Genomic DNA, 13,824 nt, shown 5'->3' on the forward strand with positions numbered 1-13,824 from the left:
ATTAATACAGCTCTCTTTCATATATTAAATAGAGAAATCATTAACATGAATTATAAAGCAGGAAAAGTGCGGTTCACAGTGCCTGTCACTCCAGCGGTCCGCATTAGGATGGATGTAGACAGTTTGATGAAGTGGATTGAGCATAAGCCTGGGAGTGAGACGGCAGACGTATCTCCGCGAGTGTCATCGACTCATTCTGAGATTTAAGACAGGTCTTTTAAGTCCACTTATTTCTATTTTGAGGGGGCCCAGATTTAGACACCTTATTTATTTTTTTTAACAAGACTCAAGAATCTATAGCTCCAACTGATGTCAGTGCTGGCCACTAAGTATACAAAACTGTAGTCCCAAACCTAGGGACAGAAAATTAGAAGGCAGTTTTGAAAATCCTGGCCTCAGCTTCCCTGGGCTTCTTCATGCACAAAGTGGTGTCTGAATGGCCTCATCCATCTTTGCAAGGCGGCTGATTGAAATCTGCAACTGAGAAAGTGTTATACAAACAATTATTGCTCTATCTCACAACTGCTGATGAGCATTTTAACTATTATCTATAACACCATTCAAATTTCACAATATAATCATCCTTGTAGAAACAGATCAAGTACGTCTTTTCATTTGACAGCTACATAGCATTTTACAGTTTTAAGATGTGCACAACAGCAGTTTGGAAAGCTAAACCTCGCTGATCCATTTTACAAATGGAGACAACTAGACTCAGAATAGGGAATTAGACCACACAGACTGCAGCAAATTCGCCTCTAGAATACAGGATTTCTGATACAAAATTTACTGTACCAAACAGTAAATCAGTGGTTCTTAAACTCTTGCTATATGCAGCCAGTTGTTGGTCATAGTATGCCGGCTTGCTTTCTTGCCTCCCCTTGCTAAATTAATTTGAAAGGTAGTTAAAAATACACTCCCAGTGTTACCTTGCCCCTCAAGTGATTCCTGTTGCTACCATTGGGATGCCGCTCAGTCCTGAAATACAAAGAAAAATCATCACCTGTTGCATCACCAGGGGCAGAGGATCTCCTAGGCTTTGTCAGGAAGGGTGAGCAAACTTGCAGCAGGTACTGTTGCTATACTTATAAAAACCTAATTTTGCTGCATATTGTATAATTCTGGATGTCCATCTCAATTATAAAGAAGAAGGGAAAAAACATCTATCATGGCTCATGGAATTGATGTTTTTTGCAAAACTGATTCACTTCAGATATACAAGCGTATGTCAGTTGAAATGCAGCCTGATGGGCACTGGGTCATATTGCATCAAAACGGCATTATGTTGCAATGAAGCCTTGTAATATAATTTTTTTTTTTTTTTGTCCCCAAACTGATTTTGAAATCTGTACATGTCTTGCACGCATTGCTTGTGGACCGTAAGCCAACAAGACCGTATCAGCAGGATGATGGCTGCCCAGCAGAATCCAATGGAGGCAGCAGTATGCCATCTGTCTTAGCTAAGTCACCAACAGAACCGTGGTGTATTAGGCACAGGGGAATTTTAAAAGTCTCCTCAGGTCTTTCCCTGGTTTCAAATGTAGGTATATTGTAATTAAAAGACGAGTTTGATCTACCCAGGCCTCTTTGCTGAGCATCTGACTAAACTATTGTAATTTTTCATAACTAAGGAAATATCCTGCGGTCAGGAACTGGGTTTATCAAATCAGCTAACGCAAGTTTACAGGTCTTGCAGGAGAAATAAAAATATGCCTGAGACAGTCTTCGCTTCTTTTTTTGGGAAATGTACTCAAATACCTACCAAATTGAGATTTTTTTTGTCCCCCCAGGTTTGCCTGCCTTCCCATTTACAGACAGGCTCTCCCCACGATGGGCACCAAATGCCCTTCTAGCAAATGTGGTGACTGCTTTACGTAGAAAAGTAATCCAGGCTTAGAAAGACACTATTTCACTAGTTTCCCTTTGAAATGCGTTTTAGCAGCTGGGAGGAAGAGAAACCTTAGGGTTTTAGTTAGTGTTTAGTGCGGGATTAACCATCCTTTTGTTGACCACTGCCAAACATCAGACTTTGCCCTGGCAGTCCTAAACAGGTGACGTGTGCCAACGGGGAGAAACGTGGGGATGAGGATCCGGCCTGTTCAGAGGGTCGCAGCTCCCCGCAGACACTCCAGCAAGGCTTGGGGCAGCACAGACCCTGCAGAGGGAAAGGGGGAGGATGTCCACATCCTCTTAACGAAGGAAGGTGGGAGCAGGGAAGGGGTGTTCCATGCCTGCTCAGGGCCTGAGAGCCCCGGCTCCTCTCAGGTCTCACGGGCCCCAGGGTCCCCTCAGCACGCAGGGGCCCAGGCTCCCCTCATGCCCTGGGGACCTTGCTCCCCTCAGCACCCAGGGGCACAAGCTCCCCTCAGGACCCAGCACCTGGGATCCCCTCACAGCTGGGGACCGGGAGCTGCCACCTCCCCTCACGCCCCGGGGACTCTGGTCCCCTCAGGGTGCAGGGGTGCCAGGCTGCCCTCAGGGCCCTGCATACCCCGGATCCCTTCACGCTAGTCAGGCTGGGATCCCCCGGCCGCCCTCACGCCCAGAGGCCTCTGGCTCGGGAGGGCTGTGGGATCCCCCGCTCCCCTCGCGCCGCGGGGCGTGCTGGCGACCATGGCCGCCCGCTCCCCCACGCCCACTCACGGGGACCCCGCCGCCCGGTGCCCCGCGGGGCAGGCAGCGGCAGGGACCCCCCTCCCCGCAGGCGGGGAAGCCCGTCCCGCAGCGGCCGGAGGCGGAGCGCCTCCGCCCTCCCAGCCTGCCCCGCGGAGGGGGCGGGCGGCTCATGTCCGCCATCCCGGCATGCCGCGCGGCCGGGCAGCAGCCGGAGCAGTCGCGGCGGCCGCGTCCCCTCCCTCCGGTGTGAGACAGCAGCCGCCCGTCGAGCGCCAGTGAGGAGCTGCCGCCCGCGCCTCTCCCCACCGCTTCCTCCTCCTCGTCCTCCTCCTCCTCCTTCTCCTCCGCCGCCCCTGTTCCGCGCCGCTGCCCGGCCGGCCATGCCGTCTCGGGCAAGGTAATGAGCCGCAGAGCCCCGGGGTCTCGGCTGAGCGGCACCGGCAGCAGGCAGCACTACCACCCGCGGGGCTGGAATGACTGGCAACCCAGGTGGGCAGGGCTGGGGCAGGGGGCGCGGCCTGGCCGCCTGCGGGGCGCGGGGGGCCGGGGCAAGCGGACCGCTGCGGCTGGGTTCGGCTCGGCCCGGCCCCGCCGCTGCCGGGCCCTGGGGGAGCGGGGCGGTGCGGGCCGCGGCGGCCCGGAGCGGCGGCGGAGCCACTTCCTGGCTGTTGGGCCTAGGGGCGGGCAGGAGGCGGCCGCCGGGCCTAGCGTGGGGCGGGTGGCGGCGGGCCGGCCGCCGGGCCTAGGTGGCGGGGAGGGGGCCGGCCGCCGCCGTGGCCTGGCGGGTGGGGATTTCTGGATCCGTGTCTGCCGGCGGCTAGAGACGGGACAGGGACAGGTCTGTCACCGCGCAGGGCTCGGTGGGACCCCGGTCTGGGCTCCGAGCTGGCGGGTGAGAGCCTCTCCCTCCTCCCTCCCCCGTTTCTCCCGGTGTCCCCTCGGTCCCTCCCCGGTCGGGGTGGCTGTAACGTGTGTGGCGGATGGCGGTTTGCGTCCGTGGGCGGCGGCTCCCCGCTCCCCACCTTCCCGGTGGCAGACGCTGGAGTGGGGGGCTGAAGCGTTGGGGGGCTGCGGTGGGGCGAGAGCTGGGGCTGGGCTTGATACCGGCATTCGTTTTCAGCCTATTTCTCAGATGGCAGTTAATCAGGGAAGATCAGAGGCTGCAGAAGTACTCCTAGTCTTTTGAGGGTTAATAAAATAGTACGGGATTATTTTCTTTTTTTTTTTTTTAATCTGGAGAAAGTAGTTGAGCTGTAAGCAGGCTGGAGTGAGAGCTTATACAAGGTGTTAGGTTGTAGGGTGTGCTTATACCTGGCACTTCTTAGCCAGTGAAATTCAAAGTCTGTTGACTTCTTTAGTCAAGTGCAGAGAGTGTATTTCAGATCTTGATTCCTTCCGTTATCGCTGGTACTAGTGTATTTGCTGTACTGCTCTGCTTTGCTAGTCAAAATTGTCATGTAGAAATTGTAAAGAAATGTGATGTTTCTTTTATTATTTTAATGTGGAAGATTTGGGGCTTTTTTAGTGTTTTAGAAACTTCAACACAGTATGGGATCCTACTTTTAAAATTTCCAGCAAAGAACAGTGTGGCACATGCTTGGGAATGTATTTACAGATGACAGTCTGAGTCGCGTGTGATTTGGGCAAGGAAAATTGGGTGGATGTGAAGGTAGATCTTATGAAGCACAGATGTAACTTCAGTATTTGCTGTGAAGGAAGCTTTCCTTTTGCTCGAGCGGCTAGCAGCGCAGCCTCTAGGGCTAACGCTAGAGGCTATCCAATTCTTAATGAGGTGTGGGGCATGTTTATTTACGTTCTAATTTCTTCTGTTATTGAACTACTTGGTTAAATAACTTACTGTTTTTTCCCTCACTTAAAAACTTGCAAGCCTTGTTGGTGACATATTCTTATAGCATCTAGATTTTTTGGGGGGGGAATTAAGAAGTCTGATATCTCTCTTACTCCTTCACTACTACCTTGCTTCAGATTTCTGGGCTGCAGCCTGGAATTCTGGACCCTAACTCTTGACCTTCCCACCTGGAAGAAAATGGATGATGTATATCTTGTCTTTGCAGTGGGTGGCTTCTATAAATGCTTTCTAGTTGGATATATTAATTTGTCACAAGTTCTATCTTTTATCCTAAAAAATACCTCTTACCGGGCTCTAGGAAGCTGACGTTTTGCAATATGGTATTGTCTGCAATAGGTTCAGTTGTGTTAGGGGTGAAAGTAAGAGTGTAGCTGCAGAAATGCTTTGCCCGGTGATAAGGCTGCTTGAAGAAGTTAGTTCCCTCTGTGTCTGACTCTGTTCCATTCCCCATGCTGTAGTTTGGTGCCTCCTTACTGCTCAAGTACAGCTGCTGTAAACTGGGCTGCTAAAATAGTTATCCCAAAAGCCACAGCAGAAGCAATAATCTGAAAGCAGTAGAGAAAGTGTGGCAGAGTAGGGGAACTTCATAGCACGGATAGGGCCTAGTTCTGTTTCCGCCACACTATATGGTTAGGGCTCCTGCTAAGAAATAGGTAACACCTTTTCACTGATCCTGTCACTTGTAAGAATTTAACTTTATCCTTTCCTTTAAATATGATGATTTTTTTTTTTTAATCTGGTGAGAGCGCCCGGGAATCAGAAATGTTCACACAGTCCCAAACACAGAGGACATTTTTCTCTATATGTTATGCTCAAGTTTTCTTAAATTTCAAAAAGATAGCTTTGGTGATATGGAACCTGTGAGTCTCCAGTAAGAGCTTGAAAGAATGAAGCAGAGATTAAATCAGTCTTTGTTGTTTTGGCGTTAAGTAATTTTTAAAAGTGATTCACATGCATGGTTGAAAGGATATCTGTTATATAAAACTGGCAATGAGCATTTCTTTTTTGTTGATTGTTTTGAGTATGCTCTTAGACAAACCCTGCAACACAAAATATACCCCGATATTTTTTCCTTCCCCTTTCTTTTCTGTTGACTGTTAGTTTCGTTTAGCGAGGGTGATGTTACTGGTAAATGCTTTCTTGCAGGGTGTGGAACAGGGAATGCACGTGGCCGAAGTAATGAAAACTATAGTTGTTTCATGTTCCTAAATGGGGAAAAAAAGAACTGCTAATGCACAGGTGTATTATCGGATGGATTGTGTTTTCAAACACACATTTGTGTGTGTAAAAAATGACAAGACCGACTGTCATTACTAGGTCCGTATTCCTCTGAATTTTTAGTAATGCTAATCAGCACTGGGAGTTGAGGTGAAAACAGTGGGAAACTGAAGGCCAGAGCCCACGTTGTTCTTTAAGGGAGAGTAGTTTTTAATTAGATTTTGACTTCTTCTTTTTTTGTGTGTCTGCATGAATGCAGTCATATCTGTCAGATGCACATGGACTAGTTTTCCTACAATGTGTGTATTGATAGAGCTGTATATTACAGAGGAAGAAGTTGTCCTAACATATGGGGGCATATTAGTGCGTTCACTGAGGTGAACCAGACTCTAAATTAGTAGCAACACAAACACTTTTTAGGTAAATGTTGGATGTATGTGACAGAGAACAGAGAGGATCTTCTTGAGAAGGCTTGATAAGATCTTGTTCACCCTTCTCCTAATCTTTATAGCTTTCTAGGCCTTTACTTCTTTTTTCTTTCCTTTTTGTTTGTCAGATCTCGCTGCATTTTTCCCGATACGACTTCTGGGGGAAAAAATAAAATCATGTCAGTGTGCAGATCTTGCATGTGAGCAGAGTAAATTTGGTAGAGTACTAAAGGCTAATTACATACTGAAACATGCAGTACCTCCCTTTGATAGGAAATGCTCTGGGTGGCGAAGCGAGTTTCACGTGCTTGTGGCGGTACTAAGCAGGAGTGAGAGTGCAGGGTAGCAGGTTAGCAAGTGTAGGGTGCACTGTGGCTTTCTTATTCTTAGGTGAAAGTGGGAAAAGGAAGGTAAGATTTCAATTAACAAGACCTCTCTGTCTCTCTTATCATAAATGTAGGTTAGCAGGGGAGTATATGGAAAAGCGAAAAATAAAATCTTTCACATCTGAGAAAAGTTACAGAAGTGTCTTACTAGGTTCAGTAGTGAAATTTGTTCTTGAAAGTGAAGTGTATTCTTCTCATGCAATATAAGTCAGTGTTATGAATTACTAATTTCTGTTAGCACAGTGCTTGCCAAACTGAGCTACCACCTAGGTCCCCATGGGTCTAGACACGATGGGACAAGACAGTAAAATATGATTCTCCTTCCAGGTAGCTTATAACCTATGCAGGAGAGCAGTATTGGCTAGTGCTTCATCGTTGAGGACAAGTACCCTCTGTTTAATTAAAGACAGAATGGGAGGTATTGGCAGGGAGCAAGGAAACTCATCAGAGTAAATGGGCTAAGAAAGTGATGGTTAGAGCAGTGCTTTTTACGTGGCTGTGAAGGGCAGAGGTGTGTCTTTTGTAAAAGGCAAGCACTAGTTGTGGGTATTGTCTGTTCATACTGCTGGATTAACACGTTGAATGACAAGCAGGATGGGTGCTCTATATAAGGAAAGTTGAGACAGAGACCCTTTCTTCTGCGTTTGCATGTACAACAAGGTACACAGAAAATGTTTGTTAGAAGTAGGCTGGAATCTTAGTTTGGGTGGATGTGTAATGTAGAGACCTGAAAGATGACAACATAGAAATGTTTGAGGACATTGCTGAAATTACCTGAGAAGGGGTGTAGAATCATGAAGGATGAAAGTGGTGAGGCTTCTCCATCTCTTCAGGGATAGTGGGGAGAGAGAGAGGAGAGCGCAAAGGGTGAGAGAGAGAGTTATGTATGATAGGGTGAGAGAGAGAAAAAAATAGCCTGTCATGCTGAAGGCAATTTAGAGAATGAGATGCAAAATCAGTTGTGAGGTGCCATTGTGAAGAGGTCAGTGGAAACCTTGGGAGGAGATTCAGTGGACTGTGTGTGGGAGATGCTGAACTGGCAACAAGTAATTCTTGATCTCCTTTCACATCTGAGTGTGGTGAATATGCTGATAAAGTTGGGAAAGTATGAGATCAAAGGGCTTTTTGTTTTTTGGTAAAATGGGGGAGCCTAAGTTTGTGATGTGAAAGCCTTTGTTTTTAATGTGAAGACAGAGGAGAATGAGATGTGAGAAAGATGAAAGAAGATGAAAGTGTGTCAGTGGGAAGAAAAAGGAACTTGGAGTGCTGATAGTCTTCCATACAAGAATAGCCATGCTAGGTCAGACCAATGGTTTAGCTAGCGTAATATCCTGTATCCAAAACTGGCTATCAGAAGATGCATATGGAAACAGAAGAATGGGGTGCATATACGTGATACATATCCCTGACATTCCCTCCGAATGTTCATTGCAGGACAGAAGGAGATTGGTGAGCTACTGTGCAAGAAGGGAGTGATGCAGAATCATGATTTGAAAAGCTATTGTGACTGCAGGCAGTTGTCCAGCAGTGAAGACAGCAGAATTGCAGTAGGAAAATAATTAGTTGTTATTTCACTAGTAGAAAACACAGCCGCTTACACTCTTGTGCTCTCTCAACACAGGAGCAGGCTTTGGGGTGGGGTCAGCCAGGCTTGGGCTTGGCAAGATGGACCAAGTGATGATAGAAGAGCACAGCAAAAGAAGGTTGGCACAGCTGCGTGCCAGTGGAAGGAAGGTTGGGAACTTGGTGGGAAGCTGTTAATTTGAGTGGATACAGTGATTCAAAGTTTTAAATGTTTTCTTGATAAAGATTTTAAGCAATGGAAAATTTATCTGCATTACAGCAAATAAACTTGGCAAATAGAGCAAGTAAAATTGACTGACTTGAACAGTAATACAACTTATACAGTATAGCTGTCCCAGAATAAATCTTCCATGTAGATCCTGTGCTTGGAAATAAAATCAAATAGAATAATTAAGTGATTTTTGTCTCAAAATAATATCCATATGGCAGGGTCGTTCTGAAAGAGCTACAGATATTGAATAGTATATACCACACTGTTCAAAACAAATTCCTTGGACAAAAATTGTTAAGGCTTCCATATAACTAAAGAAACACGATATATTTTTGATTGACCTATTTCTCTTTTTTTCTAGATGAAAAGGTGTATTTTTTTTTTAAAGCCAGTTGTTCTCAGCCGTGCTTTCTTCAGTCATACAAATTGGCTAGTCAAATTGTGCTGATACTTTTGATGGAATGAGATATAGTTATTTTTGGAAAAGTCTAACTTTCCTTTTATGTGTCCTTGGAAAAAAAAAATAAAGTAGCTTTTTTTTTTAGGGAGAACTAGTGCCCATTTCATCTTATTTAGGTGGGTGGACTGTTTTCTTTTTCTGATGGATAAAGGCCGGTTAAAAATCACCCTGCAGAAAACTGAATGCAATCTCTTCTGTATAAATGATATTGCGAAAACAGTGTACGCAGGCAGTTGGTGCTGTGTTGGTGGTAATCAGGTAGTCTTCCACCCAGAACCAGGCACAGCTGAAAACTGTCATGTGAGCTCTTGAAGTACTTTGCTTGGTCTCCATCAATGAGCTTTTCAGGTGGAAATAAAACAGAGTAGTGTTGCATAAAGTGGCAAATAAGCTTTTGAAGCTACAGTATAAGGTAATAACAGTCATGTTCATCCTTGCAATTTCCCATTCCAGCTTTGTCTAATACCACGTTTGTGTTTGTACTTCTGCTTATCTGTTGCTAACATTGTAATAGACATGAACAAACATTGTATATTAATAAAATCACAAGATACAATGTCAATATATGTAACTGATAAATCTGTTGTTACATAGACTTCTTCTGAAAGATGACGCTAAACCTTATGTCTCTCCCATAACCTCCCATCTGCTTGGCACAACATAATTAAAGTGGAAATACTGCTGTGTGAACAGGAAAAGTGCCCTCCTGCAATGCGGGCATGAGTTGAGGAAGCCGGGGGTACAGTTCTTCCCATCACCTGGTGGAAGGGCTGCAGTGTGCCTTAAAGGGCTGAAGGGAGGGGGAAAAGGTAATTGTGAGACCTTGGCAAGTACCTGTCCATAGAGTGACTGCATTTTGAGTTTTAAGTGGTTCTTTTTCAAAATCATGAATACGTTACCGACATGAAAAATGGTGTTTTTTCTGGTACAGATTTGAAAATTAAATGTCTCTTCCTGTACACACAGGCTGTGCTTCACTGTGAGTTTACACAGCAGTGTCCTGTGTCACCCAGGCTTCTGTGTTCCTTGGTACGGGAGTGCAGGTGACAGGTACCAGGGCCACATCCCCAGGTCTTGATGAGCCCAAGCCACAAACTCCCTGAGTGCTGATGCAGGAGCCTAGAGTGCAATTCTTAAATGCGCTTCCCACCTGAGAAATAGTGTGTGTCACTGGACAGCTAGAAATGCATGGGCCCGTGAGATGGTGGGGTTGGCTTCTGGTGTGACTCTTACGGCAAGCTTCTTCCAGTTCAACATCCTTCAAAGCAATAGGGACCACAGAAGCCAGTTGGGTTACAGAACCTAGTTCTCTGCAAGCAGTATGTTTCTATGAACTGTTTTTTTCCCTGCCTCATAAAGGAAGGGCAGAAACCGCTGGATATCTAAGCTGCACATACGTTGTAGTGGGAACAATGTCTTCAGTGGGAACTCTTGGCTCTTGAATTGAAACAAAGGAGAAAAATATATAAATTTTTAATAAAATTGTGCTCACCTTTAAGTTGGGTGATGAAGTGTGAACAGATTAGCTTGTAGAAAACTGTTCCTAAAGACAGTATGAAGTGAGTGTGTGGTTCTTCCCAGGGAAAACAATAGGCTTATGTATTTTACCACAATGGAAAATTTTACAAAATGTTCAAAGACTGTGCTGTGGGAAGTGAGGTTAGCTGAGAACACGTATAGTCCTTCAGTTGATTGGGATATGCAGAAAAATCTTAAAAATTTTACGTTTAATCAGCTTGCCTTCAGACTTAAGAATTTCAGACTTAATGCTTGGCAATTGGAGATGATACAGTCTACAGCACATCGCCTTAAAAAAAGTGATGCTCTTTGGGGAGGTACACTGTTAGGAACCCATCAGTACTTAAATTCATCAATTGAAAATTTGTCAGTCTGTTTCATTGAAAGGCTTAAATAATTCGAATCCTCTCTAATAAACTCTGCTGTTCCTCAAAGTGAACTGGAAGTCTCCCGGGGTTTCAGAACAGGAAGAAAATCTGGGTGTTCTGTAGCAGACTGGAAAACTTGCAGGTGGTGTAGACACACCAAAAGTTTGTACCATTTGAAGGTAGAGTGCAGAACTTTGTTGTTGTTCAGTGTAATTTACGTGAATGATGAAGGTCCAACTTGTGTAAGTATTTCTAGAATCCTGGCTGACTGTCATGAGGAGACTTTTACTAAGTTTTACTCCTGAGTAGCATAGCCTATTTTATAAAACAGTGCAAGTGTTTGACAAAACAGTAGATGTGATGCCAGAGTGAATACTGAATGAGGAAAATGTCTTATTGTGTCTATCTAAAGATGAATTTGCTTATGGAGCAGAAGGGAATAATACCTGCCAAACAAACCTAGTGTTAGCCTTTCACTGTGAGAACAGGGCAAAAGCACAGTTTTCTTCTTTTGAACCCTGTTCCAAATTCCATGTTGTCTTTTAACATTCTCAAGAGAATAAAATATGTGGGGGAGTTTCTTTCATTCCAGTTGTTTTTTCAAATATCAGCCCTCGTGGTATTACTCTTCCAGTTATACTGAGGGCGAGCTATATTTGAAAATAGCAAGCCTTCAGAGACAGCTTAAGTAACAACTGCTTTTCAAAAATGTTATCTGTGTTTTTCCCTTTTGTCCTTCAGATGTATTTAATTCCTTTTTCCTGAATTTGTCTACTGGTTCTGATCACAGTGTTGTCTTTAAAAGTAAAAATGAGGCTTTTTCCCAAGAACACGTGGTGTTTATCCTTACACAAGTTGTAGTTAATTTACAGGAATGAAAAGGAATGATCTGTCCCGCTTTTTGTTAAATAATCAAATGAACTATCCAAAGCTTAAAATAAAAACAGTAGGTCTTTAGAGTTTGCTTAGGAAAAGCCCTCTGTAAATAATTTGAGTGATTCCAAATATACTTGAGTTGAACAAAATTCTGCTGATTTTTGTTTTGGATGGGTATTGTTTTAATGTAAAACCTCTGCTATTGCTTGGAGGAGTGCCTTTAAAGTGATTGGTTGAATTTAGGTTCTGAAGTCTTGTGTGCACAAGTTAGTATATTGAAGTTACTGTATTTTTAAAAATGAATCACTTAGTATGTCCAGTGAGAAGAGTTAGTTTCATAATTTTCACCTGTTTCCTTTAAAGTTTATTATGGGCTATAAATGAGTTTTCTGATATGAGAGGGCAGATTTTTTTAACTTGCTTCTTGTCTGCAAACACTCTAAAGGGTAACAGCTCTTAATTTACATTCCAGGTTTTTCCACAGTAAAGCCTGTTTCCTTGTTTTGCAATTTTTGTTTTGCAAAACCTTAATGTGGGATTCCTATATTGATTATTAGTTACATGCTAGTACCACCTCCATTTAATAATTGGTTTTACATTGCTCAATAAGGCCCATAGCGTATTATGGAAATGTTCATGTGTGGGTTAGTATTGACTTTCACTAATGATAGACACTGCTAGCTGTGGTATATACCAATACTTAGTCGTATTTTGTTTTTCCACTTCTGGGAAGTAATCTGTCCTTATATCTCATATAGGCATCTAGCTGAAAAGAGACTTGAGAATGTCCTGAGAAAAGGCACTGAAGCACTAGAATGCATTTCCTTTGCATGTTGCTGTAATAATTAGTGAATTCTAATCCCGGTGTGAATTTAAGGTCATGTTTTAAGAAGCAGGTTAGACATACAACTCTTTTGACACAGGAAAATACATTTGGGATTGTCATTTAAATATGCTGCATTTATGAGTGAATGTGAATCCCACTCCTGTTATACCCCTACATAAAAAAAATATTTTTCTCTTTATAGAACTGACAGTGCATCAGCTGACCAGGACAATTTAAAATACTCTTCATCCAGAGATCGGGGCAGTTCTGCCTCCTATGGATTACAACCCTCAAATTCAGCTGTGGTGTCTCGACAAAGACACGATGATATCAGAGTCCACACTGACATACAGAATGAAGAAAAAGGTATACAGATTGCTGTTTCATGTGTAAATTGTGAAGGGACATTCAGAGAAAGGCAGTAAACTTGAAGCGGTGGTGATTTATTTTTTTTTTTTCCAAAAAGTGTCAGTGAACTGATACAACTCATTGCCACAGTATCAGTCTGTTGAGAGATTTATCAGGGATCAAAGGAATGTTTGCGATTGATATGAGTAGTGAGAAAAATATGCAGTTGCATTAGGAGAAGAATGTAAGAGATGATGTACTGCATTAACAGATTACGCACTTTTTCCTGAAGAATAGTGTTCTGGATGTGTTTGTTCTGCAACTTGTAATTTCTTCCTGAATACTATTTAGTGCTTCTGGTATTGAAAAAGGACTGCCTAATTAAATAGACCTACTAATCTGATATTTTATCAGTTGCAGCTTTACTGCAGCAAACTGGAATCTTAGTTTGGGAATCAAATCTATATTTGTCATTGACGGCAATTTCTACTTCTATGTGCCTCAGCCTGACTTCATATAGATTGTGCGATGTATGGCTCATACTGGTTTTTTTTCTGTTTGTTTGGGTGTTTTTTTGAGAATGGAAAGAATTTCTCTAGAAAATAGCTGAAAATTCAAAATCATATCTCTTTACCTTTATGAAAGAGAAATCTGTATTCTGAATTTTTTTTAATCACCAAATACAGATATCAAATAGGAAGATTTTTTTTTTACTTGCAGAGTCACTTTTTAGACTATGTAAATTTTCTTCAGGCAGGCCAGACTCAAAAAAAATCTCACAGTAATATTACTGTGGGAGTTTTTGTTCAGGAGCCTAAAAAGAATTCACACTCCCCCTTCTTCTCTGTCCTGTAGCTATCTGTAAAGAACATCTTAAGGGAAGTTACAGCTGGGTGCGCTGATGCAAATTTATTTTTTTATAAGAAGTAGGTACTGTTAGTAGGAGGCAGGAGGATGAAACAGGTATTTGTTTATCTGCATACCTTGAGAACCTTAAGATTTGGTTAATTTGAACAGAGAAACTGCTTAGAAAGTGAGTATATTTGTCAGTGTGTCTGCTAACATGGGGAGTTTTACTGTGTTTTGCCCAGACTGGCATAGTATGTTACTTTTAT

General features: G+C 43.4%; 1 protein-coding gene across 2 annotated transcripts in view; it reads left to right on the plus strand.

Moving 5' to 3' along the window:
* The first annotated feature begins 2,808 nt into the window (after window positions 1-2,808).
* SMG1 (SMG1 nonsense mediated mRNA decay associated PI3K related kinase) overlaps window positions 2,809-13,824 on the plus strand; it is a 68,466-nt gene continuing 57,450 nt past the window's right edge. Inside the window, exons 1-2 of one of the 2 annotated variants that reach the window (XM_054213155.1) lie at window positions 2,809-3,105; window positions 12,564-12,727. In XM_054213155.1, coding sequence (XP_054069130.1) covers window positions 3,017-3,105; window positions 12,564-12,727 — 253 coding nt within the window. In that variant the 5' untranslated portion in view covers window positions 2,809-3,016. The remainder of the gene's footprint in view (window positions 3,106-12,563; window positions 12,728-13,824) is intronic. The other variant, XM_054213156.1, reaches the window with a different exon arrangement.

This window comes from Rissa tridactyla, chromosome 8 (assembly GCF_028500815.1).
Source record: "Rissa tridactyla isolate bRisTri1 chromosome 8, bRisTri1.patW.cur.20221130, whole genome shotgun sequence".
In the NCBI taxonomy this organism is placed as follows: Eukaryota; Metazoa; Chordata; class Aves; order Charadriiformes; family Laridae; genus Rissa; species Rissa tridactyla.